The sequence below is a fragment of the Procambarus clarkii genome, chromosome 69 (assembly GCF_040958095.1).
Source record: "Procambarus clarkii isolate CNS0578487 chromosome 69, FALCON_Pclarkii_2.0, whole genome shotgun sequence".
NCBI classification, from domain to species: domain Eukaryota; kingdom Metazoa; phylum Arthropoda; class Malacostraca; order Decapoda; family Cambaridae; genus Procambarus; species Procambarus clarkii.
Genome location: NC_091218.1, coordinates 21869947 through 21896831, shown reverse-complemented (window position 1 = coordinate 21896831; position 26885 = coordinate 21869947). Strand labels below are relative to the sequence as shown.

Here is a 26885-nt window from a genome sequence, read left to right as displayed (position 1 = left end):
CAAGTGTCAAGTCTACAGACACAAACAATGCTCTCTTCTATCATGTTAGGGATTCTAATCATCCTATTCATTAGGTTCAAAATTTTCTAAAATCATCTTTCCTTCCTCTGAAGAGCAGATGCCATCGTGCCAATTCAGCTCTGATAAACAACCTAACAACAAAGTCTGGACTAAGGTTAATGTTGGGTGACTTCCCTTTCTCGGTATGTACTTAAATACTACAACCTATTTAACATATATGATCTGATGTCAAGAATAAGCAACAGGGGCAAAGCTTAACCCACTTTCTTCTCATCTTACTCTCTTACCTTATATATTTGCCTATACCTTCCTCTCTTGTATCACATGACTTGATAATGGTCTAGGAGGGACTGAAATCTCACTGCTTCTCCATCTTCCAAGTTGTGCTTGGGTCATCCTTTTTTCAGCCACGTTATTGTAACTCTTCGGCTGCATTTTATATACATTCTTTTGTTAAATATAGGACAGTAAATGACAACTTTTTAAAATAAATTTAAGACTTTTGTAAACATAATTAGTTTAAATTATCAAAATAACTTTTAAGTTCGATCTGCACATAAAGAATGTGCAGTATATAGTACTGTACTTCACAAACGTATAGACCTCCGTGCTCAAAGGGGTGCACATTTATGGCATAAAAAGATAGATAGTTGTGTGGACGAAATAAGTGAGACAGAAGATAATGTCGGGGTGTTTCCTGGCTTCCCAGAGGCACATACCTGGTACGCTCATTTGGCCCTGGCCGTTCATAGCGAGTGGTTATGGTGCGCGTCCCACTTTTGACACCTCGCAGTTAAGTGGTATTGGTGTATTACATTGTTATGGCACACACCAAAGTACTAACAAGCCACCACTGTCAACTGCAACAACAGACAAGGTGCCAGAGTGGGATGTGCAACATAACTAACCACTCACTATGAATGCCCAAGGCAAAATGAGCCTACTAGCTCTGTGCCGCTGGGGAGCCCCCTAATGTCACATATCTGGCGCTAACTTCTGTCTCGCATATTTCACCCACACAACTATTATACTTTTTGTCATAAGTATGCACCCCCTTCGAGCACCACGGCTCCTACTTTTGTCGAATAATGTACTGTACATTCGGCTTAATTTTTTTGTTAATTTGGGTACAAATGTCTAAAGTCCATACATACTGTATCATAGGCAGATATAAGGATTACAGTTTGAGTACTAACCTGCTTTAAGGTTGTGATTTTTGTTAACTGTAAAAACAACTAATTGAAACACTAAAAGGTAAATTCCATTCTGGAAATGCTTAAAATTTCTGTTATTGTAATGTAATGGTCAGCCAAGACATGTAGGTCTGTTTTCCTTCCTCGGGACTGTCTAGGGTGTAGGTTTCACTGCCATTTCAATTTAATTTCTTGTGTGTCTCCCCTCCTTGGTAGTACCCAGTTGCCTGGGAAGACCATGCCTTTGGATTATAACACTTCCTCATTGGCTGAGTGCCAGGATCTATGCCTAGTTCAAATTGATCAAGAGGAGGCAGAGTTTTTCTAGAGCGGGGAAGCCCGAGAGGAGGAGCCTTTAATTCCTTTAAGAAGGCAGACAACACTTTTCAGTGTGAACTGGGTTGTTATACGGGGTGGGTTATCAACCAGGAAAACCACGAACACCAGCTTACAAGCAGTATAAAAGGTTTTTGTCTATTTTGAGTTCTCTGTACAGTTTGTATTCCATTATCTATGCCTCTTAAAGGGTCCATCTATCCTTTAGAGGCATGGATAATGGATTACAAACTGTACAGAGAACTCATAACAGACAAATAACTTTTATACTGCTTCTAAGCTGGTGTTCGTGGCTTTCCTGGTTGATAACCCACCCCGTATAACAACCCAGTTCCCACTGAAAATTGTTGTCTGCCGTCTTGAAGGAGGTAAAGGCTTCACCTCTCGGGCTCCCCCGCTCTAGAAAAACTCCGCCACCTCTCGATCAATTTGAACTAGGCATAGGCCCTGGCACTCAGCCAATGAGGAACTTTTAAAATCAAAAGGTATGTTCTACTAACACCTATGGAGGGGAGACGCACAGGAAACTAATTTGGAATGGCAGTAAAACCTACACCCTAGAGTCCCGAGGAAGGAAAAGAGAGGCATGTATGTCTTGGCTGACTGTTACAGTAATCGTCTTGAATTACCTTGTAGACTGCAATAGAGTTTTTGAATGTGGAATATCTCTAGGTCTTCTTGTATGAATAATGTCATCTTGTTGTACCACTTGTCATAACATTATTGTAAATAAAAATAACTTTCAACCACCACTGAATGCACACTATTTCAACATTTAAATCAATACAATTTTGTTTGCTTACAGACTCAGATCTTGGCATTTTCCAGAAAATACTTATCCAATAGGGTCAGGACCCAGTGTTTGTGTATCAAGAGCTGATACCAGAGCTTTTCTGTTACAATTTAGGTTTCATGTAGCATTCAATATGATTTGGGGGAATATTTTAGTATACTTTCTGCTGAAATGTTTCATTGAATATGACTTCATATTCAGTCTGGATTATTTTCTTGTTTAGCGCTTCTATCCTTCATAAGATGCAAGAGCACTAGTTAAAGATATTTAGAGATATCCTCCTCTTTGTTCATGGTAGACCAAGAGAGTAAAAACTGTATAATGTATTATACTTATAATTTACACAACATTTTGAGCCTACTGAGGTTCTTCCTCAAGTGAGGAATGACAAGATGTGAAGAAACATCAGTTATAACATTGAGAAGTCGGTTGTATACACAATTATGCTAGGTGAATAACCAAAGAAATAAAGAGTAGAGATAAATTAAGTGTACAAAGTTATGTCAGGTACTAGTAATGAGAACTTGGGTCACACAAGTTCTCATTACCCTATCAAAATGGGTAATGCAAAAGCATATAGGGTCTCATAGGCTCAAAACGTTGTGTAAACTATAGTAAGTGTATGTAACGTACTGTACATTATACAGTTTTTACTCTCTTAGTCTACCTTGAACAAATACAATATTTGGAAAGATCCTCTTAAAATTAAACCGAGATACAAGAGCATTGGTTACGTGGATATAAGCTCTAAACAAAAAATAATCAACACGGAATGTGCAGTCATATTTGATGAAACATTTCTGCTGAACTGGTATAATACATATATACACTGTAATGACATAGAAAAAATAATATTACTTAATGCAAACTTTAAAGATATTTGTTGTTTTGTGTGTACATCAGTGAGCTCGAGACTAGGAGTGAGACAAGGTGATAGGCACTAAATAAATCTTTCAATTTACACCCTTGTAAAGTATCTTTTATTAAAAATACAAATACTGTATACAAGAAATACCTTAATGTAAAAATATGAACTGATTTTTTAAAAAATTGTATTCCGTTCAGCAGTGAATTAGAGGGACTTAGTGAGGCTATTACTTAGTAAGTTATTGGCACTTTCTACCAGTTATTGGTAGAAAAATACTTTTACTATATAAATGTAAGTTATTTCTGGGTAGCTCCCTGTTAGACCTACTAATGTCAGGTACCCGAGAAAGACTTATTATCTACCGGGGTAATAACAAGGGGTCATGTAATTCCCAGTCTCTTCTATGATGTAAGGGAAGCGATGGGGATCATCCCAATACTGAGGCTGTAACACTCAAAAAAAAGAGGCTAAAAGCAAGTTCACTATGCATAAAGTAAATACATATTGAGCATGCTTTTATCCCATTGCACCTATGCACTGCAAAACTTGGCATAAGTGTGCTCACTCGTGTACTACTGAATCTGCAAGCCAATTATACAGTACATCATACATTTAAAAATTACAAGATCATAGTAATTACATTTGCAAAATACTGGTAATGTTTGAAACAATGTACAAACCAGAATATTTAATATGAAAAGGTCAAGAATACCTCTTCGATGACAAACAAGACACTGGAGAACGTTCAAGAGAAACTGTTGTTTTATAAAAAATAATGTGTACATACTGGCATACTGTATCTTACAAGTTCTTATTGCACCTTAATTTTAATGAGTCAATGTTTTAAATTTGATGAAATGATTGATAATTTAAATGACAAAATTATGTATAAACTACACTTGGGCTTATATTCCTTTTCTAATGGCTTTAGGCCAGACAAGAACCTTAACTGGTTTGACAAGTTGTATAATTGTAGCCGAATCATCAGTTTTAACAACACAATGTCTTCTTGCTGCTAGCACTTCCTGATCACTGAGATCCAGCACTAATGATAGTCCCACATGACAAGCTTCTGACCACGACACTTGTGCAGACACTAATACAGTAGTCAGAAGTCTATACGTACCAGGACTTACTAATCGAAGGTGACTTTTAGGGGGAACAACAAGGTGAGTAGAGTGATCTGGGTAAGCTACACGTATGCGCAATGTAGATGGGTCTGGGATATGTGATATTTCAGCATCAAGAGGTACTCCAACCACCAATCCTGCACTTAACTTATGAATTGCATCACTATCTGACTGGGGTTCAATAATTTCAGCAGAACACATATGGACTTGTGCAGGGTTAAGTATAGGAGCTAGAGCTGGGACTGGATGAGTTAGGAGAAGTGGCTGTAAAATGCGAGCAACTGCACCGGGACGAGGTTCTTCCAACTGACTCAATTCTTCAAACACTGCTTCCAAGAAAGAATCGGCACTCAATTTTTCATCCGTGAGATATTTGTGAAGCGCTTCTGTGTGTTCCAAGAAATTATCACACAAACCTAAAGCAGAGCCAGTCGAACCGTGTACTACATACACTAACTGCAGGGCTAGAGTACGCACTCTCAGATTTCTGATACTAGCCTCCTCTGCAGGACTTAAGTTTGTGAATGCATGACGCAATCGAAAAGTGTTCTTCAACAGCTGATCAACATTACTTTTAAGGGCACCACTTTGCTGCATGGAGAGTGAGGATGGGGTCAGCCAGTTTCTTGTTGATAGTATCTTGCTAAACAACAACATGCACTGTGTATACAAAGCAGCAAAATGAGCTGCTGGTGACAGTGCTGGATCAATATCTGCAAGCTTGACTAAATCAGAATGGACAGTTTGGTAAACAGTCAGACGAAGTTGTGTAGAAGATCTATCCAAATATGCAACCTTCTCCATGGATTCCCTTAAGAACCGTAGTGTATTTGTGGGTACAGTCTCCCCTCTTGGCTGCCATTCTTCTCCAAGCTGCAATTTTTTTTTTTAAGTAGAAAAGTATATACTGTATTAATAAACTAAGACTGAGGTTACACCACAATCCATGTAATTTTATATTTTACATATATAATTTATACAGTAGTTAGAATTTTGTAGATCTTTGGATTAGAACTTTGATCTTCTAGATCAGATCCATGAAAACAATTGTGTGTATATACAGTACGTGCACAAAAAAGTATCTTACCTTTTTATGTGAATAATACAAGTATAATAATTTATAACAATTATAAATTAATTACAGGAAGCCTATTTCCTAATATTGAGACCTAATGCACTTCAGGCGAGGTGGACATGTCCTAACCAAGTCCATCAAATTATACAACACACAGATTGTTCATAACTAATGATTTTTACATTCTGTTTGTATATACTGTACAGTAGTTTACTTATTTTGACTAGGAAAAATGTCTAGCAGGTAAGAAGGTGGACTTGGACAAGGCAAATGTTCTACTTTCAGCATTCCGACACAGAATCCAAGATTGCCAAGTATGTTTATGGCGGAATAAGCTGGAAGATGTGCCGAGATGAAAAACACAAAATAACACGGCTGACATTAGTTAAATTGATATTTTTTTTTTCAGATTTGGTCAGAAATATATGGTAGTACCTGTGGGTGTATTCCCAGAGCTATTTTCTTTCATCAGATCAAGTCAAGCCGGCAATAAACTTTAAACATTTACATGTAATTGTTAGTGAGAACTCCATGTACAGGGGTTGACCAGACAGGCAGGACCCACGTACAGGGGTCGACCAGACAGGGAAGGACCCATGTACAGGGGTTGACCAGACAGGGCAGGACCCACGTACAGGGGTCGACCAGACAGGGCAAGACCCACGTACAGGGGTCGACCAGACAGGGCAAGACCCACGTACAGGGGTCGACCAGACAGGGCAAGACCCACGTACAGGGGTCGACCAGACAGGGCAGGACCCACGTACAGGGGTCGACCAGACAGGGCAAGACCCACGTACAGGGGTCGACCAGACAGGGCAAGACCCACGTACAGGGGTCGACCAGACAGGGCAAGACCCACGTACAGGGGTCGACCAGACAGGGCAGGACCCACGTACAGGGGTCGACCAGACAGGGCAGGACCCACGTACAGGGGTCGACCAGACAGGGCAAGACCCACGTACAGGGGTCGACCAGACAGGGCAGGACCCATGTACAGGGGTCGACCAGACAGGGCAGGACCCACGTACAGGGGTCGACCAGACAGGGCAAGACCCACGTACAGGGGTCGACCAGACAGGGCAGGACCCACGTACAGGGGTCGACCAGACAGGGCAAGACCCACGTACAGGGGTCGACCAGACAGGGCAAGACCCACGTACAGGGGTCGACCAGACAGGGCAAGACCCACGTACAGGGGTCGACCAGACAGGGCAGGACCCACGTACAGGGGTCGACCAGACAGGGCAGGACCCACGTACAGGGGTCGACCAGACAGGGCAGGACCCACGTACAGGGGTCGACCAGACAGGGCAAGACCCACGTACAGGGGTCGACCAGACAGGGCAGGACCCATGTACAGGGGTCGACCAGACAGGGCAGGACCCACGTACAGGGGTCGACCAGACAGGGCAAGACCCACGTACAGGGGTCGACCAGACAGGGCAGGACCCACGTACAGGGGTCGACCAGACAGGGCAAGACCCACGTACAGGGGTCGACCAGACAGGGCAAGACCCACGTACAGGGGTCGACTAGACAGGTCAGGACCCACGTACAGGGGTCGACCAGACAGGGCAGGACCCACGTACAGGGGTCGACCAGACAGGGCAAGACCCACGTACAGGGGTCGACCAGACAGGGCAAGACCCACGTACAGGGGTCGACCAGACAGGGCAGGACCCATGTACAGGGGTCGACCAGACAGGGCAGGACCCACGTACAGGGGTCGACCAGACAGGGCAGGACCCACGTACAGGGGTCGACCAGACAGGGAAGGGCCCATGTACAGGGGTCGACCAGACAGGGCAGGACCCACGTACAGGGGTCGACCAGACAGGGCAAGACCCACATACAGGGGTCGACCAGACAGGGCAAGACCCACATACAGGGATCGACCAGACAGGGCAGGACCCCACCCATGTCTAATACTAAAAATTGTGAAAGTACAGCCTGCTATGTATTTTTATGAAAACAGTCTAGTAATTATCTCTAATTCTGTACATAATGTATACAAAATCTATGAAACAATATTTCCTTTGACCATTCGAGGGTGACAAGTGACAACTGCTAATTTACACCAGTACAAATGTCTAAGTTTCCTATATATTTCATTTTGTTTAAGAAATTATTTTAATGTATTTATATTAACATTATTTTTGGTCACAAATAAAAATGTTATCACTGCAAAATCTCCAAATTTAATTATAACTGTACCCACCTCTGAATTCTGTTTGTGCAGCGTTGCACTGTGTTGCATAAATGCTAACCTTTGACATTCACTATCATGTTTGAATGTGCAACAACTAAACCTATTAAATGTGATCATCTTATATTGATACTTAAAACATTTTTACAAATGCAAAACATCATAATAACGCATTATAGTGCTTTTTTTATTATTAAGCTTTCCTATGCAATATCCTAAAGGAATATTCTAATAACTTAGTGCTAGCAATAACATTCAAATGCCAATTTGTATTTTGATGTTCACATTAATCTTGCACAAAATGTTAAATCATGTAAGCAATCTTGGACCAATGCAACCCTAAAATTTCTCAAATGTTAAGGAGTGAAAATTTACAGATTTGCCATACTATATTCAATATACAAATTTGTCTTGGGGATAATCTTACTGTAAATGTGACTAACTGACTAAATGGATGTGATGCACGACTTGCATAAAATATTGCACAAACTGTTAACAACGCAAAGCTGAAATGCATTTTGTGTAGTGTGTTTATGAAGATAAAATTCTACTACACTATTTAGGGAGTGAAACACATGATTGAAGCAAGAGCAATTTAAAATAAGCAGGCACAAAGAATCATTACGTGCCAGTCTTACTGCAAAAGGATTTATACATCAGCATTAAGTGCATTTAGTTTATATCAAAACAAATTTGTATTCGAATGCATAAAATGTGATTTTTCCAACACTCACCTTAAGAACTGGAACCAGCTGTGGCATGGTGTCACGTAGATATGCATAGTGGCGAAGTGTGTGTTGTTCTAGTAGAGGGAGAATGGTCGGGCAGTGCACGGCTGCATTAAGCACCAGTATAAGCTGTGAGGAAATTTTTTTTTAATTAAAAACAAATTACTTTCCTTAACATTTGTTCTACTCGGAAAGTAATCACACTAACGTAATGTATCAATGAGAAAATCCTCATCACGGTTCCTATGGATTTTCTCACTTGCTCTGCTGTACTGATGCATACTTTGTTTACTGTAACATGAATCAAGTTATATCTTGGAGAAGTGGAGCTTCTGTCTAAGGGTGAGAATCAATTTCGACTGTAAATAGAAACTGACCGAGCAATTATTATCTACTTAAACAAATAAGAGGTTTCTCTATGTTAGATGCTTGTTAGCAGTGGTTGTGTGTGCTATCATCCTCAAAACAAAGGGCCTAAACGAATTCTATGAAGCAAACTTTATCCTCAATTTATAAGTACCGTACTGTAATTGTCAAAAGAAGGCATCAAGCCAGGGAGATATGTAGCAATCTCATTTTATAAATTAATTCTACTTTACATCATTCTTAACTAATGCCATTCTTTTCTAAAAACATCCTTCCTCACTCTAAATGTTGAACGTGCAAATGTCTAAATTATTTACACTTCAGACAGATATCGAGCTGAAGGTTTAAACTATGTAGAATCAATAATATTCTTATAGTTCATAATTAGAAATAAATCACAAATACCTGCAGTAATATGTATAACTTTAAATATCCTACAAAAACAATGGTCAATATCTTTATCCAATCTCCAATACCACGAGGTGGAAAAGTATTAGCCCAGAGAAGATAGGAGAGCAATATAAACAAAGAAATGTACATACACCCCACACAGATTGTTTCCTTCAAGGATTGCTGGACCAATTGGCTGTGGTGGGTATGTGGGCCTGCGGGCTGCTCCAAGCAACAGCCTGGTGGACCAAACTCTCACAAGTCAAGTCTGGCCTCAGGCCGGGCTTGGGGAGTAGAAGAACTCCCAGAACCCCATCAACCAGGTAACATAAAAAGAACATCATGAAGAACCAGCATCACCATACTCCAGCAAATAATCCACAGTAGCACCCTAACCCTTCATGCTCTTCGAGAGTTATCATGGATATATTTGTACAATTCACTTTCTCTTCACAAACTAATGCTACCTATTCTTGTTTCCCACCATTTCTCCTGTGCTGTTCACAATTAACAGTTCCTTACCCTGTCCACCTATCTTTTTGGCCTTCCTCTCTACCCACTGCTAACAATTTCACCTTGTGAAATTATTATACATCATGATCAAACCGTCTTCATACATGCTGCTTTGAACTATTCATTTCTACTGCTCATTATTTTTCATTTTTAATGCCACACCAGCATTATACATCCAAGGCAGAACTACTCATTTATGCAACTCTCTTGTTACATCTCAATTTCCCTCACACAGTCCTCACTCCAATCACAACAGTGGTGTTGTCAATGTTAACTATTAAACATTTATAGGTCAGTTATCTGTAGCGATAATGAAGCAAGGATTAAGATTTGTTTCACCACAACCAGTTAGGTGTTTCAGGTGTGAAATTGGAGAGGATTTTCTGTGACAAATAAGAAAGGAGACAATACGAAGGGGGATTAATGAGAGCAGTGGTACTAAAGAAGAGAAAACATTGTAAGTGACAAGAAAAAAATTTACAAATATCAAAGACAAAGATTTATCCAACACTAATAAACACACCCACATGGAAATGTATGAACAAGGTAGTAACAGACTTCATGAGGAAAGGGGAGAGCAGAACACCACCTACACAAATAAGCTCAAAGCAAGAGCATGCAAGTGTGAGGGTTTAAAGAAAGGATAATTGCCGATTTTTGGCACTCGTGGGATGCATTTGATTCTGCTGCCAACCCCCTGGTTGAACATATGATTTGCGTACAATTCTGAAACTTTTTTTTCCCAAGCACACACTTAGGTCTCATGTGGCATTACCATTTTAGGGCGAGTTTCTGGCTGTCGACTGCTGTTGCACATCACATCCAAAGGGTTAAAAGGGAATATGGAGCTTGAGAAAATGCAGCAGGTGACTAGTAACAGTGTTACAGTGTCAGAGTACCCAAAGAAAGGTGCCATCAGTGAAAGAAAGGACACCTGAATTTTGTCTTACACAAGTGGACATCTATGGATAACAAAAGCCAGTGTCTCTGCTATATCTAAATACAATTACTTAATTGTTGCACAACACTAGTTCTAAATGTTAAATTTTAATTACTAAACATAAATGCTATATTAAATTTGATTTACAAGCTTTGCCAAATTACCTTACAAATGTATTCCCCATCTTGTACACTGGGCTCAACACCATCAAAATAAGGGTGTATGACAAGGAGCTGTGGTACTAGTGCTTGTACTAAAATGGGATGGTTTGACCCTAAACGTCGCAGACAGCGGTGTATACTGCGTCGGTCCTGAAAAATAAATTTCTAAATTAGTGGAGAGAGAGAGAGAGAGAGAGAGAGAGAGAGAGAAACAAGCATGTTAAAATGTCTCTCAATTCCTTGGTACTCAACATCAAATTACAGATAATAAACTGCACACTCCCATATGCAGGATTGTTGTGTAGTACACTGTATACACTTCTTTGCATTACTGTACAGTAATCTCACCTTCTGTTATTCTATTGCCAATTTTGTTACACTTGTGCTTCTTAACCCAAACCTTATCATTTAACCCTATGCTGTTATTATATACATAAATAATTAACTATTCCTCATTCGATACCGTATAAGCATTTTCTTAAATTTCACTTTCCTTACATTTTTGTTTTACAAAATATTCATAATATAAAAAGATAAATTCTACTAGTCAAGACATGATTACGATCTGATAAATAATTCCCAAACTCTTCCAAAATTAATGACCCACCTGTTGGTATCTGCGGAGATTGTCAAGTAGACCCGTGACACACAGTTTGACACACGCTATAGTAGAGAGAATGGTAGTTCCCAAGAAAGTGTGGAGACACTCACGAATTTCTAAAGAGGTATCTTTTAAGGCATGAAGGATCTCTTCTAACTGATCAGCTCGAAGAATGATGTGGGCAGCTACTTGCTGTAGAACCTGTGGCAACAAACCTTGGTGAAATTGCTTAAATAGGTCTGAATAATTAGTTGTTACATATTAATGAATATTATACATAATTACTACATACTCAACACTTATTTGAGCTGCCACTATTTCTGGTAAAAGAAAGCCAATGGTGTTGCATGGATGACTCTTATATTCTACCATGTGGAACAATGCTTGCCTCTCATTGACCACAAAGGGTGGTCAATGAGTTCAGTTCGTACTTGGTGTTTTTAAATCTCGTCATTTGAGTTATGTGTTGTATTTGATGAAATTGTAGATGGCGGCAGCATTCATGACTTATCAATGCATTCCACTTGTCAACCACCTGTTCAACAACTGTCCTTGTCCATCTTGACTATTCCCTCTCAGTATTTTATATATAGATTATATTTTTTTTCTCCTCCAGCGATGTCTAATTCAATTACCTTTTCCAGTCCTCTTACTTCAGTTTATAGACCCAAGCATTTCTTCAAAGTTTCTCTTAATGAGGTGCAAAAATCATCATGCCAGTGTTGTATATTCTAGTATTAGTCTAATATAGGCTGTAAATTGTTAAAAAAAAGTACTTATTCAGATTTTTTCTTCATTTTTATGTTTGCCAGCTTCCCATATGTTGTGATATTATCTTGTTTGTGTGTACTTCTGGTGTTAAGTTTTGGAACTATACCCACTCTCAAGTCTCTCCCTCTGATCCGTTATGTTGCAAATTTCTTCTAAACTCCTGTCACCTTTTTCCATCTTTATTACCTAACACTGTTTAGTTAGTCAAGGACTTTACACAGCTTTCTATATTCCTCCTCATATTTAAATGTCCTCGGTAGCTTTGCATTGTCTGCAAATAGTGATATGCAAGAGTTCACTCCCTTGGATAGGTTAGCTTGTGTGCAGATAGTCAGATGGCTTTGTTAATTCTACTTAATCCACTAATTACAATTAATACCTCTTTCCAAACCTGCTAGAGGATGGTCGGGCAATGTGTAGGACTGGTAATACCTGTATAAGCAGTCGATAGCGAATCATCATCAGTCAAATTTCAAGAGTGGTTCAGTACAGATGCTTGAGAGATACTCCACATCTTCAAGATTTGCCAACAACAATGTAACACCCGATCGTGTCCAGTTCCTACAAGACGCTTCAGCCTCAACACAGAGCAGACAGCCAGGCTCCGGCTGCATCAAGCTTTCACGCTCTTGTCCCGCACTCAGCTCCTTGACTCCGCCCGCATTCAGGGCGCCACACTCTACACACGCATCCCACATCCCAGCTGCTGTCTATTCCTGACGTCACTCAGCTCTCTGACCTACTACAGGCTATTTCTGAACTACTACGACACTTCACTACACTGCCAACAAACCAACTGCTGTAAGCAAGACTATACTAAATATAAAAAACCACTAAACTCTGTGTCTACTCAACTAAATATGTACACATAAACAAACATTACACCCATAAGAAGTAAGGTAGAATCTTCAAATTCTTATAATTATTCTAAATATAATACAACATAGTTAAAACAACTTTTGTAATTTTAAATTTCTTTCACTTCATACCTGAATAGCTTTAAGACGAACTTCTTCAATTTCATCATTAAACATGTCAACAAGAAAGTCGAGGGACTGGTTGGCAAAGTACTCATTGTTAAGAGCCAGGGCACAGAGAGAATCTAGGGCTGCATTCCGCACCTCTGTAACATAGATAAATTTGTTACTATTCAATTTAAGAGATTGTGGGTGTGTACTCTAGTTGTGCTTGCGAGGGTTGAGCTTTGGCTCTTTGGTCCCACCTCTCAACTGTCAATCAACTGGTGTACAGATTCCTGAGCCAATTGGCCTCTATCATATCTACATTTGAAACTGTGTATGGAGTCCATCACATCACTGCCACATTCCAATTGTTGACTACACTGATACTTAAAAAATTCTTTCTAATGTATCTGTGGCTTATTTGAGTTCAGTACTAAGTTTCTACGTGTGTCCCCTTGTTCGTGTTCCGCCCATGCTAATTAGTTTGTCTTTGTCCACCTTGTCTCTTTTGTCCATTCACGTATGTGTAATTACCCAAGTGTAGTTACAGAACGAGAGCTACACTTGTGGTGTTATGTCTTCCCAGCACTCGTATAACGCTTTGAAACTACTGACACTTTTGGCCTCCACCACCACATCATTTAATGTGTTCCAACCATCTACAACTCTGTTTGGGAAAGAAAACTTTCTATATTTCCTTAGCTTGAATCTGTGACCTCTTGTTTTTGAGGTTGTTGGGCAATAGAAAAATAATTTGCCAAATGATGACAGCAATGGCCCAGTTCACCAAATGATAATGACTATCTTGGGGGTTATAAGAAATAATTACACACACTTAATTGTCCACAACATTGGAGGAAGGTGGAAAAGTTAGCGAGTCTAGTAAAATGTAACCACATCTTCCATCATTTAAATTCAATATGGTTTCCCACTGTCAAGGAACAGATGATGATAGTTAGGCTTACTGAGGTCCCTCTAAAATGTAAGTCAATGACTAACCTTCTCCTGGATGCAACCCACAACAGTTGCCTAACTTCCTGATACCTATTTACCGAACACAGCCAATAGGTGTAAGGAAATATAGCCCAAATGTCTCCAACCTCTGTCAAACACAACCCAATATTTTCCATACAATGTTAACAATGTCAAGACCTAGGTTTCTAGGCACATATTCTTGTTAATTATTAAGGTAATCCATGTATATTTTTAAACAATGCTTAATACAACTTGCATGATCTTACCTAAGGTGATCCATGTATATGTTTAAACAATGCTTAATACAACTTGCATGATCTTACCTAAGGTGATCCATGTATATGTTTAAACAATGCTTAATACAACTTGCATGATCTTACCTAAAAACTCATCTTCTAAACCATGTACAAATGCTCCACAAGAGCCAGTATTAATAACGGAAACAGAATCTGCTTCCATATGTTCCTTGGGGCCATCATCTGCCCATCGTTTTCCAGATGACCACTCTCCAGAAGATACCATGGCACGTGCACGTTCATGAGCGGACCGTTTCCTCTGGAAATTTATGCATACTATGATTAAAACAAAACCTTTTAGTGGACAAACTTAAATGTTAATCATGGCACAATTGATTTATTATGAATGGAAATCATAGCTTTCATCTTAACTGACAATAAAAATTTGCTTATGATTAAAAGAATTTAGAAAACCAAAGTTTTAAGTGTTGAAAATATTTTTTTAACAAAATATTAAATTAATCATGCAGAAGTTATATGCAGCTTATTATAATTTTAATTTTCAAACCCATTTAATAAAACTGATTATGTGTAAATACTGTATGGAATAATCTAAAAATACTTTACATGGATAAATTCTGCATAACTGTTAAGCATAAAAAAATATCCAATATATACATATATATATATATAATAACAATTGCTGATATTTTCTTAAAAATAAATATAAAAGGAAAGATAAAATGGAACTCACTCTCATATTAGACATGAGCTTCTTATCCAAGGTCTGTTGTAAAAACCTCTCGGAGACATTAGTCATTGTCCCCAAGAGTGAGGCAGCCTGAGTTCTTACTCTCACACTGATGTCATTAACAACATTACAGATCTGTGAGAAGGCATTGTCGATCAGACGCACGTGGTGGTCACTGTCTGGGATGGGTACTAACCGCTCAGGGTCACTGTCTGCAGCCACCTGTGTAATGCAACTTGGCATTATTGATCATGATTTCAAACTCTTAATTCTAACCCAAACAATGATTTTGATGACCAAACCACACACTAGAAAGTGAAGAGACGAGATGTCGTTGTCTGTTCACTTTCTAGTGGTTTGCTCAACATTTTTCAGCTACATTATTGTGACTCCTCATCTGCACAGATTTTGACATGGATACTGATACTAAAGCTGGCAAACTCACTTTCCTTCAGGATTTACAATTAGGTTTTTCAGTAGTTGACCCTTTTTTTCCCCCTCAGTGTGAGAAATACAGATTTAATATGGCTTTAATAATGTTTTTTAATAGATAATCACTCCATTAGGAGAAACAATGGGTGCCTTGTGAAAGCCATTGAGCATATCTACAATAAAATTCTATTGATTCATTTTAAGTTTTACAAGAAAAATATGAACTTTTTGTATAAATAGCCAAAAAGGGACAATGTTTCACAAATCCAGATTTCACACAAATCTTTATCAGATCTGGAATTACATGATCTTGCTTTTGGAGATGCCACTGTGTACATAATAAACTACAGTACATATAATGTACTGCATAGTTTAACTCGTACTGCAGTAAAAGAATTACAAAGTGCTACCTTTACAAGAAGAAGAGCAGCTTCCCGCACACACTGGTAATCATCAGTGAGTGCCTGGCACGCACTATCATATACATCTGGTGGAAGTTTCACTCCCTTCTCTTGCACAACCAGCTATCAGAAAGAGTTATAATTAAATAGCATAATCAAAATGTATAGTTCTTTACATGTATCTGTGTCATATACCATATACATGATACAGTTGTACAACTGAATCACTCTCCTTACTTCTGAGACAATTAAAATATAATATATATTGACAGTCCAGTGACAGAAGAACTGAGTGGAAAAAATTTGCTATAAGGAAATGACTGCTAATTTTGTGATAAATTTAGTCTATAAAATGGCTGAAAAGTGTATGTGTGTTTCTGTATACAGTGCTAGTTACCCAGTGATACTGCGGTGTGGGGATAGCAGAAAGAAAGGTTAGGTATCATTCAACAGTATTAAATCTCTTTTTAGATACAACTTCTGCACCCTAATTAGGCAGGTGCCTCATTACCCAGTGAAATAATGATGATTATTAAAGAAATAATTCAAATAAGAAAAAACACTTGAGAACTACTGACTAAAGAATTGAAGGCAGCAGTCCTGACTCTGTTGTCCTGGTGTGACGTGTGCTCAATTAACGTTGTCATTATAGCCGACTGTACACGACCAGCTTCCACAGGGCACAGGCTTCCTACTGCTTCTAATGACCGCACCTGTACAAAATCTTGTGTTACATCTTAAGAAAAATCATTCAAGCAATAAAATATAATAATATAATGATTTCTTTATCAGTACAGCTGTAATTCTATTTTTTTCCTCAAGAGTGCTGATTTCTCACACTTTGTTTCCCAACCCTATGACTAACATATATGTAAACCTTCTCTAAATTATAAACTATAAACAACCCTGCATATTCTTGATTAGCTGAAGATGAAGGTACTGTACTGCTAACAGTAGCATGCATCAACATCTGAAGACTAATAATATGAAAAAAATATTTCAGAGCAGATATAATGATACCCTCTAGTGCAAGATCAGCTGTGTCTATTAGGCAGGAATATGCAGTCAGGGATGAACAAATCCACAGGAGCCGTGATGAGGGTTCAAACCTATGTGTTGGGTGTTTCCAGGCACGCTTTAGTCGACTGCACCACGAAATGGTCAAAAGAATTGCAACCTGTACTACTACTGCACCCACAAGGATCCTGAGGCACTTCAAATGCCGACATATATTTTTGCACTACTATTTTATTATTATTTAGCATCATATGATTTAATCCTTACATGTCAGTGCACTGACATGTAAGGACTGAAGTAGCAGCTCCGAGAGACTGTAACTCACTGATTAGATAAATAAGTAAATTGTGTTTTTGCTATTGGAGTGAATTTGTATTTGGTAAGTTGGGTTTGCAGCCCAATATTCCACCCTTTATAATTCAGAAAATGAGAGGCTGTGATAAAATAATATATATTTACTGCATCCCACAATGTTCACCTTTATGATAAAGCTCGAGCTGCTGAACTGGGAGAGGGCCAACTGGATGACCTGATCCTGTAACTTGGGGTCTTGAGGAATACACTGAGACAAGGCACAGGCAGTGTTGACACCCTGCGCAATAACTTTCTGTGACTTGCTTCTACGAGTCACGCTCAATATTTCTTCAAAAACAGGCTACAAAGAGAAACAAAAAATAATTAGAATGCATAGAAAAACACATATCTATAAATAATTAAACTTCTATCACAATTACAAGTAACAAAATTTAATCATGCTATTGCATGTTAATCAAATAAATATAAGAAGCAATACCTACATTATGATATAATCAAACATAAATAATTTGCAAGTGACAATGGGAAGGCCAGTTTGCCACATGGTAACATGTTGTTGGGAGAGTGATAATAAGCAGAATGATAATTAAAGTGCCCATTTTAATTTCAATTGGAAGAGGTTTGTTGAATTTAATATTTGTTCTTTGGTATAATAGCTAGTTGATCTCTCAGTGGTGGTTAGAGTTAGAGCCACCACTGCCTCCCTTCCTCAACTGATTCAAGGGGGCTTTCAATTATAAATCTGTTAAAAAAAATAATGAAAAACACAATCGGCTACATATATGAAGGTGGTCCTACTAATTGGTAATACGAGTCTTAGGGGAAATCCGGGTCCTTTTCTGGATTCCTGCAAACCATTCCATTAGCCAAATCATTCCCCCATTTAGGGGCTTTTTGAGGGTTGCACTGGAAATGGCACCCACTTCATTTTTTTGTTACACAAACCAGCAAATGTTTCAGACGTTCCTCAAGTCTTCAAGATTTGAAACGGTTCAATATTTTGCGGGAGACTTCTACAATCTACAGTAGATATAGCATCCCTACAAAAATTTAATTTTCAGAAGTAAAATTGGTATCAAAGTTATAGAAAAGTACAGTACAAAGATTTTAATATGCATTTTATATTCAGAAATGTAGACCTTAAAAAACATAAAACTTTTGGTATCATGAGGACCTGTGCTTGAGCATGTGTAGTGATGATGTTGGCCAGGAGAGCCAGCACTTTGGTGGTGATGATGGGAGAGAGGGAGTCATTTGGAACCAGCTTCATCAGCCCTTCCACTGCCTCACTCTGAGCCTCACCCTAAAATAAACGTTTACATTAATGACAAAAAGTAAACAAACATTATAATACAGCACATACATATAAAATGCAATGTGACCATACTAATCATACTTCTTGTTTGCTACCTTAGCTGCACAGTTCTTTTCTAGTTTAGACCAACATTTCTGTGCCATTATAGTCCATCAGTACTATATACCTATACAATAGGTTCTTAGTGACTTTACCACTGAGCCTGACAAGGATATTTTTTCTTAGTTTAATTTACATATACTGTACAAGAGATCTTACATTCTTATAAAGCCACTAGCATGCATAACATTTCGGGCAGGTCCTTAATCTTAATTTCCCCCGAATACAATCCGCATAATCGTCTAACAACCAGGTACCCATTCACTGCTAAGTGAACAGAGGCTACAGTTAAGGATTGGTGCTTAGTTAATCCTCACCAGCCAGGATACGAACCCAGGCCAAATCGCCAGCTAGTGTCTTAACACTACGCCACAGAGACTTCATAATATTTGCAAATGCTCATTTGCCTGATTTACCTGAGGGCCACTAACCCTAGTGGCCTCGACGAGGACAGGAAGCCGGTGGCTTGTCGAAGGTCCTCCCCCCCCCCATTTGCCTTGATGATCTTTTCCAGTTTTGTCAGTTACGGCTTCAGCAGGTAGGTGGTTCCATGGGTTAATAACCCTGTGGGTAAAAAAGCATCTCCTGTTCTCAGTCCTACATATTCTACAGTTCTTATGTTAATGAAAGAATGGAAGGGAGAAAATGGCAAGTCTAACACAAGCCACCCAACCTGTCCTCTCAACTCTTACATCTTATTTTGTATGCTATGATCTGCAACGTACAAAATAAGGTTCACTAAGAAAATCAGTGGCTCACAAATATCCATGTTTTCTATGTGTATGTGGTTAGGTTTGGCACATAGGCTTGGGTTTATGCATTTTAATATAGGTACCTCATATTTTGTATGTTATGGCAAACCAAGAGAACAGACTGAGCCACCACAGAGGGGCCATAAAAGTGAGCCACACCATCAACATCCTTAACAAGCATCTAAAAATGTAAGAAATGTCAATAAGTACTATGAACTACACAGTGCCTGGGTCCAAGGATCTGGCTACCTCACTTTACCCCTAATATTCACCAATGACTGCACTTATCCACTACAGCTGTTTGTTGTTGTTTCAGCATGGACCTGATCCTCTTCAGCTGATTTACTGCTTTGGTTGTGCCTAGGAACTTTGTTCCAGGCCTACAACTTGGCACTGAGCTTTCCTGTACAAGACATATGATTCAGAACTATTTTCCTCTCTCCTTTTTCACTTCAGAAAGTAGCATGGCTTGGTTGTTGTTTATCTTTCTCATCCTTGCTGTACAGGGTAAGGGTTTTATTTGGCAAAGTATATCAATTGTTTCATAGTTTATTCATGTTTCCTAAATCTCAAACAATCCTCCAAGGAGTAAACAAAATCCTTGTAGAATAATTAATTTGGATGCAAAATATAAGGAAAATTTATTTTTTTTACTGGAAAGGTGAGTTTTTACAAGATTGATGGAAGGCGGCCCAAGCGAGATCCATCAATGACAAACCTCATGCATTGCTGCTGCAGCAGCTTGCAGCCGAGGAGTCCAATCTTGACCTTTGATGTTCATATGATCGCTTTTACATACATTTAGATCATCTACTATAGTACACTATTTGTGATGAATAACTAGATTTATGTAAACACAATTTACAAAAATATGGTTCAAGTACATTAATAGTTATAAGGATAATATAATTATGCCGACAATGATGAATCAATGAACATATGCATATGAGTGAACGTATGCATCAATAAAAAAATAACAAATAAAGAACTACACATAGCCTATTGACCATACAACACAGTTGCTATTTATATCCATCGAAACTCGTATACTGTAAGTGAATGGGTGAATACTGTATACAGTATATGAAGGTAATTACAATGGAGCTTTATACCATGACAAATACTGCATTGGCATAGTATCATTTGCAATGATCACTGCATTTGCATAATAAGCAATCATGAAATAATGGCATGATTTTTTTATGGGTCTAGATAAACCCTACTACACCCATAAAGAGCTATTATTTCCATATTAACATCACTGGTATAAATCTGACAATAATAGTTTAGATCAACACATGATAACTATATTATCCCATGAGTCAATTTATGATGTAAACCACACTTTGAAGGTAAATGGCAGTTCACCTAAGAAGTCACTTGATCTCAAATTCCCACATGACTCCAACCCCTTTAAGAGGACAATTCAAAATGAAAGACGCTTATCCCAGTAAGCAGAGATAGTCAAAGAGGCCTGGTATGTTGGTCAAGGCCCATGCATGCCACTGCAGCAAGATAAGGAAGCTACTGAGGACACTACCAGGAAACATCTGAACAAACTTAAAAGGTTTACAAACTTTGCAAGGTTGGCTGGTTTGCTGCTCAGCTGGCAAAATTATATTCCATATCATTAATAATAATATTTATTGTGTAACTCTTTGTTTCTTTTTACCATAAGACAAGGCAATCATTTCTGGATACAGTATTTACATTATAAAACAAAACATACAACAAATCAAGTGCTGAATGTGATGAAACTTCTTTCTCTGGTGAGTTCACAGTACATTCCTGAACTTTGCTCTGGTACAATTATGTTTTAGCCCAACTCTCAGACCTCCAAGACTCATCCATCACCTACCAAGAGCCAGCCAGGACCAGAATCCAACTCATACACTAAGAGATGAGCCCCGCTGTAGACAAGTGCACTTAAACACAATTACATGCATGTGATTGTGTGTATGCTGCAGGCAAAGGGGCCATTTACACAAACGGGTGAGGGAAAAACTGGAAATGAAGCAAAAGGTCAAATCATATAAACATAGCCCAAGCACACAAAAAGAGGCTTATGCCATGGAACCAAACCTCTAAGAAACCTGAAAAAGGGAAAACAAAATAAACCACTGCAAGTAAAACTGTGCAGACTCCATATGACCAGAGCAGTGACAAAATAATAAATAAATAAATGTTTATTCAGGTAAGGTACATACATACAAGAGATTTTACAAAAATTGATAAATTTATAGATAGAGCTAGTACATACATTGCCTAAAGCCATTATTACGCAAAGCGTTTCGGGCAGGACAGAAATATAGTTCTTATTACAGTCTTGGCCACAATACCAGGCAATGGCAAATATCTCTTTGTAATTTGTGATAAATTTTGCATCTACTAACTGCTTCAGTATCTAGACCTTTGCAATTTAGGTAACTATACCTAAAGATTGTTCCAGTAAGTACATACTTTTGTTGGTAAACCATTACAACAAAGGCAACATGCAAGAAAATACAAGTGGTCACCTTGGGGATCACCTAGAAAATGTTGCTAGGGTCAATCAGGTGACTATATACATTATGTTTTACCTTGGCAATGTTATGGATATGCTAAGTTATGTTGGTATGGATATGGTATGTTATGGATATGGTAAGTTATAAGATAAAAAAAATTCTACATATTTATACAGCCATAACTATGTATGGAACAGAAAAAAATACTTTCTGCCATGGCAAATAAGTAGAAAAAAATACTTATTTGTTTAGAGACTGGATATCTGGACACTTGAATGCAATGAAACTTTGGACACCATAGTTTTTCATTGCTTCTATCATAGATTGTGTCTTCTCTCATATATCTTCATAACTTTTGTAATAATTCTAATATAACTAAATTTTATCCACCAAGATAGCCAACAACAGTGTCCAAAGACTAGCAACTTTATCCTATAACAGACAGGATATTTACATTTAAGAAATAAATCCCATCAAGTGCTTAATTTAATAATTAATGAAGCATGAATGAGTATAACAATACAGTACAATATAAACAGGTCATCTTCAAGGAAAAACTAATAAGACAAAGACTTAATATGAATTGTGGGTAGGGAATGTTCCAAGCCTGTTCCCAGGAGTCAGAAAATCTACTCCTGTACCCACCTGTGTAAAAACAACAAACAATACAAATATTTGTAGAATTAAATAAGAAGCTTACCGAAATAGGAAGAGAATGATGGAGGTTCACCAGTGATGGGAGTAGTTGTTGTGCATCTGTAGTATCCAGTGATGAAACATTGAACTCATTGTGGTCAACTGTTCGAGTGCGTCGTACTAACTGCAGTCGCTTAGCTGGTTTTGGAGCTTCCTCCTAGAAAAGAATTAGTTCATTATAATCAAGTAGTGTGCTGAATTTTTCTCTGGAAAAACATGATGTTTTTATTTTTTCACTACTGTATTTTAAAACCTACCTAAGCTAAGCCAAGTTTACCCAACCCAACCTAACTTGTCCTAACATAACCAAACCCAATAATGTGTACTCCCCAATAGAAATGGTTAAACAAATGGCTACTGGAGTTTAAATAAAACAAATGTAAAGTAATGAAAATAGGTGTAGGAAGTGGGTAAACTGAACACATGTACCAAATGGGAAAGGAATGGAATGGAATGGAAGGGAACTATCAGGAAAGCATCTGTGCATCTGCATACTACAGATGCACAGTTATGATTAGTAAGAAGACACAATCTATGATGGAAGTTTGGGCAGCCGGGAATTGAATGCCGACCTCCACAAAGTGAGACCATTGCTCTACCATCCAGCCCAAGTGGTTGGGCAAAGTTCTGGATGCTGGCTTAACTAAGGTGTCTCGGTCGAAGTGGTTTGTCTCCAAGTATTGAGAACATCCGATTTTCCACTCAACCAGATGGCATTTCGTGTGTCTTGCCAGGTACCTGGTAATGTACTGTACTCATCCTAGTAGTAACATGACTAAGGTTCAACAATACTTCAGGAATCAAGAAGAAAGATCTGGGGGATTGATATCATGCCAGAACTGTCCCCTGAAGCCCACATCAAAATGATATCATCAGTGGCACATGTGAAGCTGGCAAACGTAAGGACTGCGCTTAGAAACTTGTTTAAGGGCGCATTCAAAACCTTGTATGCCTCATATGTCAGACCAATCCTGGAGTATGCGGCTCAAGCATAGAGCCCCACATCTAGTCAAACACAAGTTTAGAAAAAGTTCAGTTATGCCACCAGATTAGTCCCAGAGCTGAGAGGTATGAGTTACAAGGATTGATTACTGCTATTAAACCTCATGACATTGGAAGACAGATGAGTTCGGGGAGATATGATTACCACCTACAAAATTCTCATATGAACTGACAGGGTAGATAAAAGGAAAACTATTTAGCATGCGTGGTACATGAACAAGAGGCCACAGGTGGAAACTGTAACCCATTCTCCTGTTTAGATAGTAGTTTTTGTAACTATGTGCACCATAGTACACAGACTGATGTTCAAAGCAGTTAAATACGTAGTAGAACTTTATAGTCTAAAATAAATTAAGCTAAAAAATAAGCTTAAATATTCCTAGGCCTGGTATAGCACACACATGTACTATATTAGGCCACAGATATCGTGTATTAGGCCTAGAAAGGTTAGGTTAGGTTAGTTTAAAAACAAACAAAACAAAATATTTATTCAGGTAAAGTACATACATACAAGGTGAGATACAAAAAGTTGATGGACTTATAGATAGAGCTAGTACATACAATGCTTAAAGCCACTATTATACAAAGCGTTTTGGGCAAGCGTTTAGTTTGTCTATGCAACATAAGTAGAAAATACTTTTTAGGTTTGTCCAACTCAATAGTGCCGATTTCTACTTTTTTAATTTTGTTGTACGTCGGTATATATACTATGGTCATCATTACTATAAGTACTACCAAAACAGGAGGATGGGCTGGGAAAATGAGTTATAGAGACATTAGAAAGAATGTTTTCAGTGTCAGATTAGCTAACAAATAGGATGCATTATGCAGTGATGTGGTGGAGGCAGACTCCATACTCGGTTTTAAATGTAGATATGATAAGGCCAAAAGGCTCAGAAACCTGTACATTAATTGATTAACAGATGAGGTGGGACAAGAGTCGTAGCTCAACCCCCCTCCCCATAAGCACAACTAGACAAGTACCGAGTACATTTATCAGTATATGTATACTTAACCTAACCTAACCTAACTCACACACTTTGGTTCATAGTCATTTTAAAAACCTGTATATTATATTTTGCAATCACTCTGTGCATCACATACCAGCATGGATTTGTGTGCAACACACTATACATTATATTATATATACTCCAGGTTATAAACCTAACCTAATGATATATAGTTTTATCAATTAGGAACCGAGCTTTATTTTATGACATGATCCTACATACTATAACGTATATCATGGTGTTAAGCTAACAAAAGTTAACGAAATATAATTCTGCACGAATATTATTTTAAGATTTAGGAGATGCCTTGAAGTGGGAATATATTCACAATATAAATTCATAGTTAGACATAAAAATTGCAAAACAATCGGCTCAAGGAGCAATTTCCAGTGTATTAAAATTCAAGTAACTCGTCACAGCTCAACGAGGTAAACCACATCAAAGCCCGAAAAAGACCACGGTTTACCACGATAGTCTGACAGTATTCCGCCAGCGCTCTCTTCTTCAGCAGCGCCGCCATGGCTAATTTATTCCAGTGGTGGCCGAGTGCATGTGAGGCAGAGTTGTGCAACACGACCCCGGTGTTTACTGCCTGCTGGGGGAGGGAGGGAGGGAGGCTGGGGGGCGTTCGCTCACTCACACATCTCTTTATACGAACCCTTTCGTATCAGTTTGCATGTGCGCTGGCTTGTGTTCGCTGCTCTTCTCGTCTTCCAAATGCCATGCAATTCCCCCAAAAACGAGGTAATAGATAATAAAATTATTAAAAACGAGGCAATAGACAGTAATATGACCAAACAACGAGGCAACAGACAGTAATATGACTAAAAAAGAGCCAATAGACAATAAAATGACCAAAAACGAGGTACTAGACAATAAAATAACTAAAAACGAGACAATAGACAATAAAACGACCAAAAACGAGGTAATAGGGAATAAAATAACCAAAATCAAAGCAATAGACAATAACATGATAAAAAACGGGGTAATAGACAATAAAATTACCAAAAACGAGACAATAGACAATAAAATAACCAAAAACGAGGCAATAGATAATGAAATTACCAAAAACGAGGCAATAGACACTAAAATTACCAAAAACGTGGCAAATAGACAATAAAATCACCAAAAACAAGGCAATAGAAGTTGATAATAAGTTAAGAATATGAATAAATATATGGTTAATGATCATATGATTAGTGCATGTCTTCAAATAATACGTAAGTATCTCTCTAGGTATCATTTAAGGAGCCTCGTTCCCTCCCTCTGCAGTACCAGCTGAAGAGCCTCGTCTCCATTTCACCTAATACCATCTAAGGAGTCTCTTCCCCACTCTCCCATCACTATAATGAGGTTGCAGCTTTACTGTTATCTACAAGATCAATGCTCTCTAGATTCTCCATCACACCTAACTTCGTGGATGATGACAGCCACAACTCGAGACGTTCAGCCATCAGCAACCTTATATGCTAGCTAGTTATGTCAATCTCAAAAACGTCACTTCATCAGCAATCAATGCGTGTTCGCATTTGGAACGTGTTTTTTCAACATTTATTTTGATTTGATCATTATTCTATGGAAAATTAAAAAAAAATTGGGATTTGTTTTCTAAAACAGCAAGTTAAGGGTCTTCTGGTAGGTTACGAGGGCAGGAAATTCTCCTAAAGTTTCAAACCATTACGTCATGAAAAACGTCAATTGAAAGTTTCCTCTTCTAACCTTACCGAGTAAGCTGAAGGACTCAAACAGAAAACGGGACAGAACATCACTTTCGTGAGCCAATTTCATTTAAAATTATATCCATTTTTGGCCATAGCGCGCATACGAGCGAAAAGCGACGTTATTTTTAAGAGGACGGGTTGGTTATGCAACCCGTCGTTCAAATCAGCTGTGAACGCTAGCTAACATACAAATACTCGAGCGCCTAAAATATTTTATCACAAAAGATACGTAGAGACAGGCATGTGGCTTCTGAATTTGTTTGTATTAATTAATATTACATATTGGGCGTTTTCCTTTAATACATATTATTATATACAAGTATAACTATCACATATTAAATGTAATCTGAGTTTACCCAAAAACTGGCTACAGTGTAGTATTTTTGTGCGTTCGATTATGTTTGGAGGTCCTTCAGATTTGATGTGTTAACGCTGATGGACGTTGTTCTTACAAAACCCGGATTATATCCACCACATCATTCAACTTCATTTAATAACTATATGCCTGTTAAGTACGAGATTTTAACAGCTAATAGCATTATATTGTGGTGTTAATATTAACCAATCACATATATATACGAAACGTACAAATTTTGTATCCG

The 26885-nt window shown here is 38.3% G+C and overlaps 1 protein-coding gene across 1 annotated transcript; it reads right to left on the bottom strand.

Moving 5' to 3' along the window:
- Positions 1 to 3300: 3300 nt before the first annotated feature.
- Positions 3301 to 25170, bottom strand: IntS4 (integrator complex subunit 4). Its single transcript, XM_045764910.2, has 13 exons — positions 25029 to 25170; positions 22555 to 22707; positions 18359 to 18487; positions 17348 to 17524; positions 16431 to 16565; positions 15862 to 15975; positions 15023 to 15241; positions 14413 to 14587; positions 13085 to 13218; positions 11331 to 11525; positions 10727 to 10873; positions 8360 to 8482; positions 3301 to 5214 (listed from the first exon to the last, which is right to left on the bottom strand). Exons 1-13 carry the CDS (start codon positions 25080 to 25082, stop codon positions 4117 to 4119), a joined length of 2853 nt encoding a protein of 950 aa, XP_045620866.1. The 5' UTR covers positions 25083 to 25170; the 3' UTR covers positions 3301 to 4116.
- Positions 25171 to 26885: the final 1715 nt, after the last annotated feature.

Bases quoted from the DNA above. Each gene is read 5' to 3' on its own strand.
- IntS4 (XM_045764910.2), bottom strand. From the start codon at position 25,082: ATGGCGGCGCTGCTGAAGAAGAGAGCGCTGGCGGAATACTGTCAGACT. The intron at 17,525-18,358 runs GTCCTCATGATA...TTCTCTTTGTAG, and splicing joins CTACACATGCTCAAGCACAG to CCTGTTTTTGAAGAAATATT. The intron at 13,219-14,412 runs GTAAGATCATGC...TCTATGTTACAG, and splicing joins TTTAGAAGATGAGTTTTTAG to AGGTGCGGAATGCAGCCCTA.